At 38.4% G+C, this 18,150-nt stretch overlaps 1 protein-coding gene across 1 annotated transcript in view; it reads left to right on the top strand.

Annotated features, from left to right (window-relative positions):
- ABCA13 (ATP binding cassette subfamily A member 13) overlaps positions 1-18,150 on the top strand; it is a 152,183-nt gene that overhangs the window by 121,526 nt on the left and 12,507 nt on the right. Inside the window, 4 exon segments of the mRNA XM_086469448.1 lie at positions 480-630; positions 9,245-9,379; positions 11,914-12,017; positions 14,998-15,090. Coding sequence (XP_086325574.1) covers positions 480-630; positions 9,245-9,379; positions 11,914-12,017; positions 14,998-15,090 — 483 coding nt within the window.

The raw sequence follows: 18,150 nt of genomic DNA, 5'->3' as shown, positions 1-18,150 counted from the left end.
CCTCTTGCTGTTTAGAGAATGTATGCATGTGTATGTGCGTGCACAGACACACAAAGAATACACAACAACATTCCCTCTCTCTCTCTCACAACTACTGCCTGTTTAATACTGAATATGATGCATGCAATATGGTTTTGAAAGATGCCTCCTTAGAGCAGGGTCGACCAAAGACATGAAGGAGGTAAACCTGGTAAGAATTAATTTTCATAGTTCTGGTCTCCTCCTGCGTTGATGTGTTCACCTTGACACCCACCCTGTTAGTCTAGTGACACGTGAGTGGCAGTGCTACTCTGAAAGGGACAAAAAACATGCATTGCGTGTGGGTGGTACTGGTGCATGATCATAGCAAAGAGATTCAAACCCCTTTACCTGTGGAGTCAAGGGTGTGTTTGTCTCGAAGAGTCTGTATCCCAAGGGAGACACGCAGGGCTGTCGTTTTTTTAAAAAACATTCAAGTCTCTTGCTTTTTCTTTAAACAGGTCTGAAAAGGATATACTGTCTGCTAGCTCCGAAGGCATTCTTGTCGGCTATTGTCCACAGCAAGATGCCCTGGATGAACTCTTAACGGGTTGGGAGCATCTTTATTATTACTGCACAATGCGTGGAATTCCAAAACAGGATATCTCTAAGGTAACTATCCAGAACAGATTTTCAGGGTGAGCTGAAGCCTGGTTGGGTTGTGGAGTTTATAAAACAATTGTGCATTTTTTTATGTGAGAGAATATGTAATATTTCATCTTAACAGGTTTAGATAAGCTAAAATCTTAGTAATAAATTTTCTCATTACTAATACTTTATTTAAAACAATAGGGATTTTTTTTTATGTTATGCCAGTTCAAAACACAATAACATCACTGAGGATAATAAAATAACACTAATGCAAATGAAATCTCAGGCACAGAAACTCTAAAGGAATTGAAATTTATGAGTGGTTCAACACGACCTTTATCACACTTAGAGAACTGGGAGGGACCACCACACATTTCTCAGCCATGCACCTCCGAAAATCTCTTTTCAGAAGTGGGATTAAATGCTGAAGGAATTGAAAATTGTTAAATGATTATATAAATAAACCAAACATCTGGGTGCTTAGATGGCAGCTGTCGGCACTCTGCTAGTAAATGTCTTAAACTTCCCAAGGTGGTGGCTGCATTCACACTGCCTGCTGGGAGCAGTCCCTAAAATATTCCAGCTGCCACACGAGGCCTGAGGTTGTCCAAGGAGAAGAGGCCAAACCCAGGTCAGAAAATGCTTTAAGAGCTTACTAGCATGATGACAATACCTGGGAATGTCACTGAGAGGTTTTGAATTTACAGATACAGATGTAGTTGTTCTGACCAGCCAACAGTGCTCTTTTTCTGTAGTGAGGTAATCAGTCAGCCAATACCAGAAATTAAGTACCGAATGGATATAGAGTAAAATATGGGGTGTTTTCCTATCTCTGCAGATGACAGTTTCCGATCTGACCTGGACTTGAGCAGCTGTCTCAATCATTTGAGTATTTCTGGATGAGAGGCTGGGGCAAATAAAAGATTCTTACAAGTTTTTGCCCCTTCTCTTGTATAGTACCCTGCCTGGCTGGACTTTTAACTGACTGATTTAACAGTACATTTCTTGCAGGGTGCTTAGAAACCATCATACAGTCTTTTATTTAGCTGTTTGCTCTTCATAATTCATCAGTGGTAGTTTTTGCTCCTGAGTATTAGCAGAGTACTGAAAACTAGAGTATGTTTCCCTTGATCTAAAGGAAATATATTAAGGGATAATTGTTATTGCACTAAATCCCTCAACTATAATTACCTGTTTTCTCCATGAACTGACAGCTCTTCTCTAACAGTTGGGCTAAAAGCCTATCATAACTAGCATCTATTATCATGGCACTTTAATAGACACAAAGGTGGCAACAGATTCTGGCATCTCCTCTAAAACTTCATAGTTATTCAAAAGCGTACTGTTAAATATCCATACATCTTATGTATGTTACTGAATGCTCTTGGTCCTAAGTGTAATTTAAAACAGGAGTCAAAGTTTGGTTGTTTAATTATGCAGCAGTGCTCTTAAAATGCTCTAAACATGGCTTTTAAGCTTTTCTGTCTTATCATTTTCATAAGAAAAGACAATATATTCTTATAATGTGTATGTCCAAATGGTACATTACTATACCTGAAACAGTTTTAAGATGCCCTAAGAAGAATGGAAATTTCAGAAGCCTCTGAGTGATATAAGTATATAGTTTTAACTAAATTTTGTGGGACTCACTTAACTCGCATACTTTGAGTCATATACATACAGTGTTATTCTCAGCAAGCTCACTCCAGAGTATAAACATACGCCCCATTTGTGAACAGGCTGAAGCACATAAACACAGGTGGATGGTGACTCTCTGTGAGAGAAATGGAGCAGGAATGAGCCTATGATGTAGGCTAAGAAAGATTTCCCTACAGTCAAAATAATTGCCTCAGCCTTATTGGAAGAATTACTTTTATAAATGACTCGAATTTGCCAAGAGAGGTGTCTTTGAGTGAGAGCTGAGTAGGGCTTCTAGTGCTGTGCTACCTTTCTGATTCCTGAAGTTGTGGAGTCTTAGCTGTTGTTTCATTTTAGTACTCACAGGTGTGAGGAAAAGCTGTTCAGGTGACACTGGCAGACACCTTCTTATTGGTAATACCTCATCTGCAGACAACTGGAGACAGTAGCTTTGAGAAGTGTGAACTGATCCAGCATTACAATGGGCTGTTAATACTTTAATCTCACACTCTGCACAAGCCCTGTCAACACCAGGTAGCAGAGGAGACTCCGTGTGTGTGCGCACATGAATCCTGCTGTCACTGCTTCATTTGTGACTCCTTCAGGTCATTTGGCCTCCCAGCAGCAACTGTTTTGGAGGATGAGGAGTAGGATCAGGAGCTATGTGGAAGCTTGAGAACAGACTATAACTATAAACGCAGAGGTCTGTGGTGTTCTTGTGGCCCTGGATTTCATAAATAAACTGTCCTGTGCGGCACTGAGCTTTTCTCAGGTGCCTGGGAAGTTTTCCAGAGTGCGATGAGCAGGACAATACCAACAGATTTCTAAACTGTGCCTGCAGGACGTCTCTCTGCATGTGCATATGTAAGTGAACACTGCAGCAAATGCTGTCTCTTGTCTGTATTTGGTGACAAGCCACAAGGGTCATCTGGTTTCCTATACTTTCTCTGTAAATAATGTGAGAATAGTGCTCTCTGAAGTACCTGGCATTCATAAGACCCATTTCAAATGCAGAAGTATTTATAAATAATTGGTGTACCTAAGAGCTTTCACTTCGTGGTGATCCAGTATTCTTTGGGCAATTAGCGCACAGCTACTGCAGTGGCAGTTCTTAAAAACATCTGGGGAACAGTTCCTCAATTGGTGTGGTAATTCACGTATGGGTCCTGCTCCAAGTAGATCAAAATCAATTCTGCATTATTTAGAGACAAGTTATGTTACTGTGATGCACTGCGAGAAGATAAATGTTAATCTTCCTATTTTCCTGGACCTTAGATGACCTCGGTGTAGATTTAAACTATTCTTTATAGGCAGATTTCTGTGCATTTGTTTCACATTTATGGTATAAGAGAGCTCTTCCTTTCAGTTGTCTTTAATTTTTTGTCTGCATAGATTGTGGAGCAGACTTTGTTGCCATATGCTTGTGATCAAGGCATCAAAGGGTTTCTGCAGACAGTATTTAGCTACTCTGGTTTACCTCCATCAAAAACTGAAATGCAGCTATCTCAGAGGAAAACAAATGTTTTTGTCAGTGGGCCCTTCTGACTGTGTGGCACTGCTGTCAAATGTTCAACAGCTGCTGTGTTTCAAGGCAGAAATAGCTGGTGCCTGGAGAAAGTGTGCATTTTAGTTGCCTATAAAGAAATGTAGGCCTGAGAACGCTTTGGAATAGCAGCTGTACGGAAATGTAAGCTCTTATTTTCTCACTCCCTCCTGCCTATGATACAGAGGTCCAAGCCTGCCTCCGAATGCTTACCAGTGAGTGTTTGTGCTAACGTGCCCACACACGTACATTCTAGAGAGTACATGGTTTTGATGTGGAAAGAAACATGCATTCACTTTGGTTTTTAATAAATTGGCAAGCAGGCAGGTGACTCACAGGACGCATTGCTGCTGAAGTTGTCTGTTGAAGCACTAACTTCAAGGATCAGATCCTTTGCTAGACAGATTTATCAGCAGCAGGAGTTAAGTGCCTGACATAAAGTTGAGTGCACTTAATGTTCCAAAACAGTAATTAACTGAATGGGAAAGGAGGAGGAAAACGGGTCATTTGCTATCAGTGTTAAGCTTCATGTAACATAAAGTTTTACTTTACTTCCCAAATCTGCTCTGAAATTTTCTTTTTGCTGCAAAACTGGAAAAGTTAGAGTAGAGCTTTTGTGCTATGTAGACAGATACTAATTTAACATTGTATTTTTAATTGTTACTTTTATTTCTTTTATCTTTTATTAATTTATCAAGTTCAATATCTCAAATTTTTCCTAAGACAGGATACAGCATGTTAAAAAAAAAAAAATTATTAACACAACATAAATGACATCTCTCATTTGCATTAAAACTTCAGTTACAAATCTCAAAACAAGCTTCATCAGGCCTTCAGAGGCAACTTCTTGGAATGTCACTATGATTTCTATTTATGTTAACTCTCCAGGAAGATTGTTATTATATGTTACTGACTCTGGAATCTCATTGACATCCTTACATGTTGTATTCTGTAGCTGCTGGAAATGGAAATTTGAAAATTCATTTACTCTTTACATGCTTGCTTTTTTTCGGACCTCAAGCAGAATTGGTGTGCACAGTTTTAGATTCTGGAATAAAGAACGGTTTTCCCTTAAAAGTATGACCATGAGTATATGCTTTCCTAATGTTAAAAAAAAAAAAATCCAACAATTCCGCGTTTACTCTCAAGCAGAATGAATACTGTTTGGTACGGAATTCATGAATGATTGTTATTTAGGATGTTCAAACTACACTATGTTCACTTACTCAGAACCTGACCCTTTGAACAACTATTTTGGAAGAGTATGGTTGTTTTTCAGATGACTAGAATTCATCCCATGCTTATCATTTGTACTAGATATGATACACATCTTCAGTATTAGGTCAGGTTTTCTTCATGAGGGTTTGTTCAAAATGAAATAGCAAGAAGTTATACGTTGTATTTATTTTGTCAGAAATGATGCAAAATTAATCCACTGATGCATACAGCCTTTCGAGTGGGGATAAACACACTATCACATTTCTAGTCTTCTAATAGATGGAGTCCTCACTAACTCTATTTTTTTCTGAAAGACATACTAACTGAAAACTCCCAGTACCACTTATTTTTTTACTTGAATATTAATGGTAATTTTTAAAGTGAGTGGAAAAACATTAGCATTAGTGGTTACACAATTAGCAACACTTACTGCTTTTCTGTGAGGTGGATGTGCCTCTTGGTTCCCTGGTGGATAGAGGACACCATGCTGACTTTAACCTTCACTCCCACAAATATTAACATGTGTGTAAAAATTCAAGTTACGTGCTGCCTCTTCTGCAATGAGCGTGGTCTTTAGGAAACGCACTAAGAATTGAAGAATTTGGTTTAGATTTTACAGATTGAAGGGCTCATTCCAATACCTCTTCCAAAGGTAGGGGCACTAGTCTGAATTAATTTGTAGAAAAAAGAAATTTTGCTAAAGATGTTAGAACCGACAAGGCAAAACTAAATAATTTTAAGGAACATTGGAAAATAGGGAAAATGTTAGCTGATAGATATAAAGTCCGTTATTATCTGCATTGGGGGGGGGGGGGGGGGCAGTGGGGAAGGACAGAGTTTAAATACATTACTACAGCCACGACTAGGTATGACTAGGTGTAAAATACCCTTATGGCTTAAATGCACTCACAAGGTATGTATTTGAATATAACTCTGTGTCTTTTAATTTGCCTCAATCTTACTATCTTGCAAAATAAATTGATGTATCTCCTCACTCTTCACTGCTGAAAGTAATTGAAACCAGAAATAGAACACCATGAAGAATATGACGAGGAGGGGGAGAAGGTGCTTGTGTATATTATCTCACATTCACTAAAGGAAGGAAACCATCAGAATTGTAAATCTCTTGAATAATTGTGTGTATCTGAAGATTTGTCACATGTACAATTCTGAATTTAATTTGAAGTCATTTGAGAGATTTTAATTTTTACTTTATAGTATACTGTGATACAAACCACAAGATACTATGAGTTACACAGATAAATGAAGTTATAATCGAGATGTGCAGTGTCCTCCACTATATACCTTATACACAATATTTCTAATTTCATTAAAATGACTGTTTTGTTGTTGTTTAGGTCATATTGATGAAGCTGAGGCTGTTATCACTGGAAATCTTATGATATACATTAGAGAAAAGAGAAAAAGGTTTGAGGTCATCTCTTGAAAGAAGAATGAGCTCTATATTCTTATATTTGCTGAAGCATGCTCTGCAGTGCTCCTTTGAAATGTAGGGGTTGAGGATGATAGCAGGAACGAGATTTTTTTTTTTTTTTAGGTGCAGCTAGGAAAACATTAGGAGTAAGAAAGCTAGCTAATCTGCCTTTATGTTCCTGATGTGATTCAGCTCCAAAACAGTTCTAATTCGATGCGTTTTGCACCAAAGAAGCATATCTAGGTATCAAGCCAGATTGTGGTGTACACTGGAGTGATCTGCAAGGTTTGTCTTGGAAGCTCTACACATGCAAAGCAGCAGCAAAGTGGGTACTATGAAATGATTCCCACCCCTCTCTTTTTACCTTGAGTAAACCTCATCTTGCAAAACTCCCGCAGCAGAAGACTTGTCAGGCTTTCTCTCCTTGTACAAAACAGGAGATGGTGTATTCATGAGTATCTGTGCACTGAATGCTTGAGTATATATCAGAGAGTTGAGAGAGTTCTACATCTAGAATGTCGATTCTTTTTAATGTTGCTCCCTACAAAGAGTTATGTTCATACCTGATACATGATTGAGTCTCCTCGGGGGCTGCAGACTACAATAAGACTTAGCTTACTTGAATGTTTTTTTCTTCTCTCTCTAGCACTGTTCTTTGGCTTTCAAAATTCTCCCCTGTGCAGCATTCATTGTCTCTTTCAAAGAATGGCATTTTGCTGACTTAGACCAAGAGTTTTGGTAACACTTCAAAGCAGTCTTAGAAATAGTCATAGCTAAAGGATAGTTTTTACTATTTTCAGCTGTGATATATAGTTCTTTCCCCCTTATTGTTTAATAACTCTTGAAGCCTGTTGTAGTTCACAGTATATGTTTATTTTTATGTGAAGAAGAGATCACATATTTTTTTCACTTTCTGGTCTTAACTTTTTATGAGCTTTTCTGTGCAATTCACTGTATGTCATTGGTGGAGTTCTAGGAGTATAATCCTGTTGTCACTAACATCCATGCATTCTCAGTGGTGGTAAAGTCAGGAACAGCTGTTTTTGGTGTATAATGAGACCTATGTTTGGAAGTAAAAAACAAAAACCAAAAAACCCAAAACAAAACAACAAAACCAAACCAAAAAAGCTCGGCTGTTACATATTAGAATATAGCTTAGATACTTGACCACATCTAAAGCCACAGAATGTTTGACTTTGGAGCACTTCTACTGATATACAGCAATACTGTCTAAACAAAAATAAACCACCGTGAATTAACTCTGAAATAGCAGAAGACTTGAATTTTTCAGGATAAAATCACCTGTGGGTGGTTTATTGCTTGTTGATTAAAGTGTTTTTTTTTAAAAAAAACTTTCTGCATTTAATGTAGTCAGAGCAATATTTATGAAAAGTAGCTTTTGTCTGAGAGCATGCATTGCTGTCAGGTTATACATTAAGGTACACCAAACACAGGCAATTATTAATGCCAGTGCCAGGATCCTAACCAGAATATTGCAGCTTCTCACCAAGGCAGCATTGTTCCTGCTTACAGAGAACTTGCTCTTGGAGGTGTCTCTTATTTTTACACGTAACACTGAAAAATCTTGCTAAAAGTGTCACGAATGTCTTGGTCATTTCCCAAGGAGTTTGCATAAAACTGTCTTATAAAAAAATACTATGAGGCTTATGGCAGTTTGTTTGAAATGGATAGTGAATATTAATTCAGTTTATTGATATATTTTTTCCTATTGGATTTTCTGAACTAATTGGAGACTGTACATCTGATCTGACCAATCCTTCCAGTCCTTCCTTGCTCTTTGCTGAAGGTAGTGCAGGAGAAGCAAAAAAGAATGAACCATGCTGCTAGGGATGCTCTGACAGTCGGTCTCAGGCGATAGAGCACCGTGCAGCTACTTGTTTTACAAGATCTCCCAGCTGTGGTACATCTAGACTGAAGGTATACTGGCTGTGTTACAAATTTGATTATCCTTTGGTGCTACAGCCACCCAGCAGCATGCCACTTTGCAGGGTGCACGTGGCAATGGTGAGCAGAAAAGTTGCTGCTGTGCCCCTCAGGTTTTTGCATGAGGTCTCCCTGGATGGTCCAGCAGTGATAGCTGATATAGGCGGAGCAAGGCTCTTGCTACATGTAAAATACTCTAGCACCAGTATTTGAGAGACCCTTGTACATTAGGACTGTCTCTGACAGATAGAGAAGAAAGGCCAGCGTAAACATTGTCTCCAGCTGTGCTCATGTGCCTGCCCAGCTTATTTATTTAAGCATACTTATTTAAACAATTACAACCCAACCAGCTAGGGTCAGCTTACCCCTCAGTTATTAGAAAGGTATATTAATTTAACCCTGAGTTACCTTTTGTCTTCAAGAAACTCTAAATCCTCAACCTGTAACTTGCTTTTCTGCCATTCCCATCTTTTTGTGGCTGATGTAGAATTTTGTCTCCTGAATTTTCAGTCACTAAGATGTTTGATCAAATAAATACTGGAGAAGGAGGTGAAATGAGGAACATTTTAGATCATTGACCCATCAACACAAAATGAATGCAAATGACTGTTACAAGCAATGAAAAAGCTAAATTTTCTATATAAGAAAATTCTTATCCTTTGTGGAGAACTAAGGGGGCCTGTAGCAGCTTTTTGTATGTGTCTAGGACTCAAAAGTGATAATATGTAGCAAGTGGTGGTAAATAAAGAAACAACATGTACATTTGATTAATATGCATGAACAGAGTGTTCTTTCAATCTTAGAACAAACACTACCTAATTTGGCTCATCCTTGGCTTTCAAATGTCTAAACTACAGGTTGCAGAGGACCTTGTTAACCGGTTACACCTCAATGCCCATGCTGACAAACTGGTGCGAACATACAGTGCTGGCACAAAGAGGAAGCTCTCTACTGCTGTGGCTTTAGTTGGTAAACCCCAAATACTTTTACTGGTGAGTAAACTGACAGTGTGCCTGTGACAAATGGGTTACATTTTGTTGTCTTCTATGTTGCTTTAAAGAGAATCTGGTAGTTTCTTGGTCAGTCATGGGGAATTGATACACAGACATACAACTGTCCTCTTTGTTCTGCTGTATGAACACTTCTTTGTTCTCCAGCGCTCACAAAGATAGAAAGTGAAGTTATTTTATCTTTCCTTTTTTTTTTTTCTTCTTTTTTCTTTTTTTATTCTTTGGGATAGTTGGGTGAGCAGAAAAAAAAAAAAGAAAAGGGGCCCTAAACACACACAAATGCAATCATAGCATCCCATGGCTGCAATGGATATGAAATTTTTAAATAAGATTTTCTTATGTAGAAGAAAAAAAAAGTGATTTAAAATATATTAATGCTTTTTGTATTCTCTACTTTGTATATAACATGAGAAAAATGTATTTGAGCAATACTACTGGCTTCCTTAAGAAGGAAGATTCTTATTTTAACTAGTAATTTGAAGCTGGTGTTATTAATTACCGACCCATGTTTTTCAGGATCTTCATATTCCTTGCTACATCATGCTTCATGAATTTGGCTAGTTCTTATATTTTTGTTGGATTTATAATCACACAATCAAACTAATATTCCTGAATTATATTAATTTTAATTATCGTTTTGGTGCTTGCATCCTACTGCTCATTTAAGCCTGAAACTGGCCTTTCCGATTTAAACAATGCCTTTTGTATTGAAGATCAGGGAATTAAAAAAGCTTTGGGAACTGCATTGTTATGACACCATATTCTCTTCCTTATCATTGCCTATTGTTTCACTAGAGAAGATTGAACACCCCCTTTTTAAGCCTTGGCTGGGAAGAGCTAAAGCAGTTCAATAGTGGAATAAACCTTTCAGAGCTGTCAGAGGGAGGGAATCTGCTTCCCAGAGATGGGGGGCAAAGCAGTGCTTCCAGTAACAGATCACAGGCTAAGTATAACCAGATAAAACTGGTGTTCTTGTGGGGTTCATGTTTCAGCTCAAACATGTTTTGCTGCTTCTAACTTCCCATCATTGCCTCACTTCTGAGCTGAATTATTTTATTTACGTTTTATGCTTAAACTGACCCCGTTTCTGTTAGTAAAAGGAGGAGAAAATCTTAAACCAGTGCTTTTTCCTGATCTTACAAAGTGCTCCAACTGTTTTTAAATGTCTTTAAGACAGCATGCTACTGCAAGTATCCATTTCAACCTACTCCTTGCTGCAGGGCACAGACTATTGCATATGTAATGACAAGAGAAAAAAAAATGCCTAAACATATCAAATGCTTTTAAACATTTGGCTGGCTTTAGAAAGCTAGCAGATTTTAAAGGAGTTATTCAGTATTTTAAAAGGCTTTTTTTTTTTGTCTGAAAGCAAAGATGCCCATGTAAACCACTGAATCTGCTTCTGGATTGCACCCAGGATCACAGCTATTAATTTAAGTAATAGTATGGGTTGCTTTATTTTTATTGTTTTTAAAATTTACTTTGTTAGCTATCCACAGATAATAGGAGACTGAACTGAATTCTTTTTCCAGCTCTGCAATTGTTAGCTAAGCACCAAAATCAGCATCAAACTAGATATTTTGTTCATTTTGTTTCTTGACAACTTTACTTCCAGGTTTCAGCTGGGATTCCTTGCTGCAAATACGTTGGCCAAGACAATACCACTCTAATAGGTGCTGATATGCCTCACAAAATACCATGGTGTAAAAAGCAATTGGAAGAGTTTCCTTCTCCCTAGTTTTGTAGTGACAGAGACTGGCTTTTGAACAGATATCATTCCTCCTGCTTCCATGAGTAGATGAAGTCAAAATTTGATTTAGTCAGGGCAGCAGGATTAGATAGGAAGAGTAAATATAGTTATTGTAGCTGCACTTCTTTCTCCATGAAAGCCATTCGAGTGGGAAATGGGTTTGTCAGACTGTTCGCATCAGGCAGCGCTGACTGGGATGTTATTTAATCCTGTGGATTCTCTCCACTGTGAGTGAGAGTTCCTCTTGAAGGGGCTCTGGGATTAACCGCTGGAGAATCCAAACATACTATCCACATCTGACTATGGGATGGGCACTGCAGGTAGCTGGGGGTTACAAGTCTTCTCTACTTGTTTATGCTCGTGGCAGATGTGCATGTAGGGCAGAAACAGGCACCAAACCCTCCCAGACAGTGAAGAAAAACACCTGCAAGTCTCTCCTGTAAAAAAAAAGTATATGTGTGTATCTATATATTACTAAACGTATATTTATAAATAATATCTTTATTTAATATTTTATTATACAATATATGAACACATTATTTTTATATATATATTTCTTTAATAAAAAGTGCCTGCTATAAATTTAGAAAAGAAACTATATACATTAAAGTAAAAAACTGATTAAGATGTCTTAAATGACCTCCTGAAAATGTAGCTTTTTTAGAGAAAAATATGTGATTTTATCGTGAGTTTTCTTCATGCTAGGCTGGAGCTGTGGTGTGTTTTTCCTGTGCTGCTGTACCATCGTTTTCATTTTTTTCTGTAGGATGAGCCCAGCTCTGGGATGGATCCCTGCTCTAAACGCTACCTTTGGAAAACCATCCTGAAGGAAGTGCAGGATGGCTGTGCAGCTGTGCTGACATCCCACAGGTAAGACCCTCAACCCAGCAACCAGCATATTCCTGTTCTCTCTCCTCACCTGCTGTCAACTGAGAGCAGAAGAGCGTGTTCTGAAGGCATGCTTACCCTGGTGAGAAATGTGGAATATGTCTTGGTATTTTTGGCAATTCCTTCTTGCTTGTGAAAATTAAGCTTGCATAAATCCTAAATATTTTCTGTGTTTAATTTTCAAGGATTAGAATGTGGCTCAAGGGGGCTGCATGCACAGAAATATTGATGCAATGAATTATTCATTTTATATACTCTTTCCATTCAGTGTTGCAGTGTCTCTTATTGCTTGGAACACCAGGTCATCCTTTTGCAGCTGCACACTTTATAAATACTTACAAAGGGAGGTAGGAGTGAAAAACCCACTTCTGATTTTATTAAGGATTATGTTTGCATCAGTATATGAAAAGAGTATGCCATGGCATCCTAAAGACAGATCCTCAGCTAGTCTCTATATGCACTATTGGAAATAGTAGGAGTGACCCTGTCCTCTTAGAAGTCTATCTACATTAAATATCTTGTCAATTCTTCGATACGGTCGTGGGCATATCAGTTTAATGGAAGAAACATCAATACTGTTTTGTAACATCTATAGTAAAATGGAATAAATTAAATGTTCCCTTAGGGAATATAGTATAGTACATATACTTATCTATAAAATGGCTTTAAATGAGGGAGAGATCATGAAAACACGCCTGGAGAGGTATCTACATTTAGCCTATACCCGGGGCTAAACTATCACCTCATAACCCCTCACCAGCCAGCAAGGGGAATTAGGGTAGGATTGCAGACCCATGGGTTGAAGTGAAAACAGGTTTAATGAAACAGCACCAACACCAACAAAGGTGTACACAGTTATACTCAGCCAAATGAACATGCAGCAGTCACAGTCAACAGAAGAGCAGTCCTTAGGAGCAGGGAGAAGCCAGAGGAGCAAGAGGAACCCCACGGGAGCTCTCTCTTCTCAGCCAACCTTTCCCCTTTATAATGCCCATGCCATGATGGGATGGGCTACCCCTGTAGCTCACTCAGGTCAGCTGCCCTGGCTGACTGGAAAATGCTAACGGCCTGCCTGGCATGGCTGGGCTGGGGTTCTGTTCCAGGCAAATCAGGACAAGAGGACAGAATTCATTAATCAAAATGGCAATGTAACATTTTGGCCAAAGGAGATTTGAAGCATAGATGAATCAATAAAAGAATGAAGCAAAACTTTCCTCAGTATTTTCTAGATATTTTAAAATGTTTTTCAGATGTTCTCGAAATGTATTTATTGTGTTTACATGTGTGTGCTGCATTATTTATAGAAAAATGCTCTCAAAAGTTTCTAGTATTCTATTTATGGAAACTGAATCTTGAAAATCACCTACCTGTATTTGATGCCCAAGTGCTTACCAGCTCACTCAATTAGGGAACACAAGTTATGCATTGCGAATTAAGTTGAGTGATTTTTCAGGAAACAGTGCGCTTTGACTTTTCAGTCCACATTAAGAACCCTTAGCTGTCAAACACCAGCTAAACAGAAGAGAAATGTGGTCTCATTGCTAATATGCTGTAAACAAACAAAAAACCACCATCAAATTGTCAGTAATTATTAATTTAGTTCTACAAATGAATGGCTTGTAGCAGTGATAGTGTACGTATTTCATTTCTAATTAATAAGACATTGTGTCAGGCTGGAGGAAGGAGAAATTATTTTGTACTATTTATACTATTTGCTGAAGGCTGAGATTCTGTCAAAGACTATTGTATAAGTAAATGAATTTTTCTTATATGTGAATAAGTGTATAAGGTATAGAGATGGTTTCCCATATAAAAACTAACTTTTGAGGTCTATTTATTTGATTTTCAGAGACAATGCTTAACTTTTATTTTGAGGGGGAGATGAGTGACATTGTATTAACTGTCCATACAGGCCTAAATTTATGTTATTTTGCCACAGCTGGGGAGTGTTATGCCAAGGGGAGCATTAGGAGTTACTGCACCCCAAAGACTCTCAGCTAACTTCCTGATATGTGGAAGATGTGTCAGCAAGCCCTCTCCCCATCTTTCTCAAATATAGTGGCTTGGTAGTTCCCATTATATACCTGTCTTATTTTAAGGTACTTGCTCCTAGGAGGGTACTTAATTGCCACGCTTGTTCAGTAAAAGTGTTTTAATTCGGACTGGCACATGGCTGGAGCACACAAGACATCTCTTGTTTAGTTATCTCAGAAGGGTTGAGTGGTGCACACAGCAAATTGCAGGAACATCAAACAACTCTGACTCTTCTTTGAGATCGTGAATATGTCCTGACTGCTGTGTCTAAAGCGATGTTTTAGAAGAGCTGCTCACACAATTCTGTATATGTACAATGGCAGCAGTACTCTTTATCACCTGAAGCAGTCGCATCTAACAGGATCCTGCTTTTCTATTCAATTGCATTTCCATGCACTAAATTCTGTCTGGATTGTAGTCTTTTGCATCTTTTTCTATCCTGCAATCAGACTAAGGGTAAGTAATTTTAAGGGTATGTACTATGCAAGAGGCAAGCTGAGCAAACTTATTCTGTTCTTCCCCCTCTATCCTTTAGCTCAGAATGACCACAAACAGCTGTTACAGGAAATAAGAGTTCATGGCTTTCATGGTCAGTGGCATTTCTGAGACTGTTTATCAGGTATTTGCCCGTGGTAATAAAACCTTTGTATTGCAGCCAGAATTGTCCAATTAGTTCTGGGCTGAAAACATAAATTCCATTTTAGGACTGTCTTCTAGCTGTCACGTGGCAATAACTTTCGGTATGTACTGACTAGGGTTACAATTTGGACTGTTGCTTTTAAAGTCAAAGGTTTTGTGTACCCATTTTTGCAGCTGTCCAGCTTCCTTCCACTTTAATTAAAGTTAGGTATAAATAATGTTCTCTGTTTTCACTATGATTCTTTTAATCTTTTTTTTTTTTTTTTTTTTTTTTCACTTTATTTTGTAGCATGGAAGAATGTGAAGCCCTCTGCACACGGCTTGCTATTATGGTCAATGGAAGTTTCAAGTGTCTTGGTTCTCCCCAGCATATTAAAAACAGGTATTATATTTCGACATCAAACCTTTTGCAGTTGCATTCAATGTAAGAGCTGCCTAGATCCTTTAATAGTGCCAAGGCATAAATACTTATGACTGCTAAGCACATCTTTCTTTTTCTGCCATCACTGAAGTTAAAAAAGAGCCAATTTAGGATCTCTTAGCAAGCTAAATTGACATATGGCATTGCTAAAATGCTTTGTAGTCTGCACTGGTAATTGAAAGAGACAAATCTGTATCTAAAATGAAGAACTTTGCACTCAACCTGAGAAATACGTTGTGAGAATTCAACATGTTGAGAATGAAATATGCTTTGGTTCCTTGTGAGGATTTCTTGTAACAGGAAGAAGCACTTTTAACAGGTCAGTAGCCAATTAGACAATGTATTTTGAAACGTCTCTGCTTCCTACTGAATTCACTGGCAATTGCAGATATTTATACCATGTTTTTTGTACACTTTTCCTGGTGTTCATGAACCTCTCTTCTGCTTGAACTCTGCTTGAGTTAATTTAATATCTGTTAATGAGGATATTTACTTAAAGGATGGGCTCAAACCACCATAAAGGAAACAGTATCAGAAGCTGAGGAGAAAGTTGCTGCAACTTATAGCTAGGACATATACATTCAGAAATAAGTAGAATTTTTATGACACCCAGGCAGTCGCCTGTGTAAAACAATACAGCTCATTTACAAGCAGCAAAGCTATGCTGCTTTGTACGAGCTCAGCATTTAGCACTCTTAAGTGCAGATACATTTGACAATGTAAACAAGCTCTGCAGAAATGTTTTGGAATTGCTGTCTGCCATAGTTATAGGGGAGAAGTTACCTGTGTCTCAGATAACTTCTTGTCCCTTGAGGGCACTTTTGGCTTTCTGTCCTTCTCTTTGGGTAGAACTGTAGGCCCTTGTTTCACAGCTACATTAGCATGACAGGCCTGATTCACATTTACTTTGATAAGCTCTCTCTTTCCAAGTTTTTTTTTTTTCAGCAAGACAAACTTTCAGCTAGAGATCTTACAAACTGAATGGTGAAGAAAATGGAGGTCTGCATCTATATTTCTGATTGTTCAGTGTGATCGTAACCTTCTTTTCACGTTTGTGTACATGTCAGGAAGTAGTTGCCTCAATTTCTAGAGGCATGAGAAGTCAATCAGTCTTCGTCAGTTTCTGCTTCTTTTGTACATAGCTCTTTGTTTTTGCCATCATGTCTCTTATTCCCAAGTTTTCTAGCATAGAGTGTTTTGTTGTCCCACTAGCTGTAGTACTTTAGCAGGAGTGCCGGCACCCTTATTCCTTTTTTAGGAAGATAGACAGTCTGTAGAGGACAATGCAGACCTTCGACAGGCGAAACTGCTTTTTGAAGATGTGTATGTCGCCTAAGAAGGAAAAATGGTGTTACTTAGGTACTTCAATTGAGTGCATAAATTTATCTGCGATAAATGTGAATCTCCTCTTTTTATGTTTCAAATCCTCTGGAGTGAGTGTATGTCTCTGTCTTTTCAGCCTGACCTTGAGAGGGCAAAATCAGGCATTCCGCAAAGGCTAGCTTCACCTTTATCTTCTCAGTGACTTTGTCATTGTTTTGCCACTGCTGATGTTTTCTTTAGCAGCTTCTTTTCATCCACCTTCTTAGGAAGCAAGATGACATAAGCATACTCAAAAGTATGTACCATATTCATATAAATAGGATAGTTATTTCTCAATTTGTTGCACTGTCTCTATAGATATACCTCTTTCAGATCACAGTATAAGCAAATCAATGCAGAAGAATAAACTATATGACATGCTGGAAGTATCTTCAAATTAATTCTGAAGTATCTTCACATTAATTCTGAAGATATTGAGACACTCACAGATCAGCCATTCAAGAGTCAAGGCTGTATGAGTGCTTCTTTTAAATTCTCCAAAGCAAGGTTGTGATAAGAATGTTTGGCAGTCATATTCATAACCATTATTTGTTTAAAATCATTGTGACTTTAAAAAAAACCCGCCTTCTCTATGTTGAGAATATTTCATACTATCAATAGGTTTGTGTTCCTTGTACTGCCATGACAGTTCTTTCATGTATATCAGTGGCATTCATATGGGATATGTGCACTGGATACAAATACTGCTGAGGCTTTCCATACAAACTGTGTAGCTGAAGCTGCACTGATTTTTTATTTAAGAGAAGACTAATATCCCTTTAGCTCCTAGCTTATTGATTGATTTAGTCTCCAGATTTTCCACACTAATTGTTCAGAAATCTATTGAATCTTTCCAAAACTTCAGAACCTTTTATAGGGAAAAATAGTCACTAGCTTTATCAAAGGACTTAATTAAAATCATGCAGTTGTCTGAAATTGCTCTGACTGCCTAATTAGTTTTCTTGGCTTCCATGAACAAAGCCACTGTAGAGAGCACAGTCTTAAAACCTCATATCAAGCGTACAGTAAAGACATCTCTGTGCTTTCTTTGGAAAACATTTGATAATTGCTGGGGAGAAGCCTAAGACTGTCCCTGTACTCCTATTATGTTATGCTTACTCTAGCTTCCCTCCAATACTTGCCGATACAGTGCTCTATCATAAACCCCAGGCTACCACACACATAATAAATAAATTGTTAGGAGATTAAGAAACCCAGTACCTCTGTGCAATTCAAGTTCCGAACTTATATGAAGACAATTTCCAGGTACACTACCATGTACCTTATGGAGGACTTCTGCATCTACAGAAGACATCTTGGGTCGAGGCAATCCCAAGCACAGACACAGGCTGGTTGATGAGCGGATAGAGAGCAGCCCTGCAGAGAAGGACTTGGGGGTGCTGGTGGATAAAATACTGAGTATGAGTCAGCAAGGTGCACTCACAGCCCAGAAAGCTAATCACATCCTGAGCTGCATCAAGAGAAGTGTGGCCAGCAGGTCAAGGGAGGTAATTCTGACCCTCTACTCTGCTCTGCTGAGACCCCACCTGCAGTGCTGCATTCAGCTCTGGGCTCCGCAGCACAAGAAAGACAAGGACCTGCTTGAGCAGGTCCAGAAGAGGGCCGTGAAGGTGATCATGGCTCTGGAGCCCCTCCCCT

This window comes from Leptosomus discolor, chromosome 8 (assembly GCF_034619465.1).
Source record: "Leptosomus discolor isolate bLepDis1 chromosome 8, bLepDis1.hap2, whole genome shotgun sequence".
Classification (NCBI taxonomy): domain Eukaryota; kingdom Metazoa; phylum Chordata; class Aves; order Leptosomiformes; family Leptosomidae; genus Leptosomus; species Leptosomus discolor.
The sequence above is the reverse complement of the archived record's forward strand: the minus strand, read 5'-3'. Positions and strand labels throughout refer to the sequence as shown.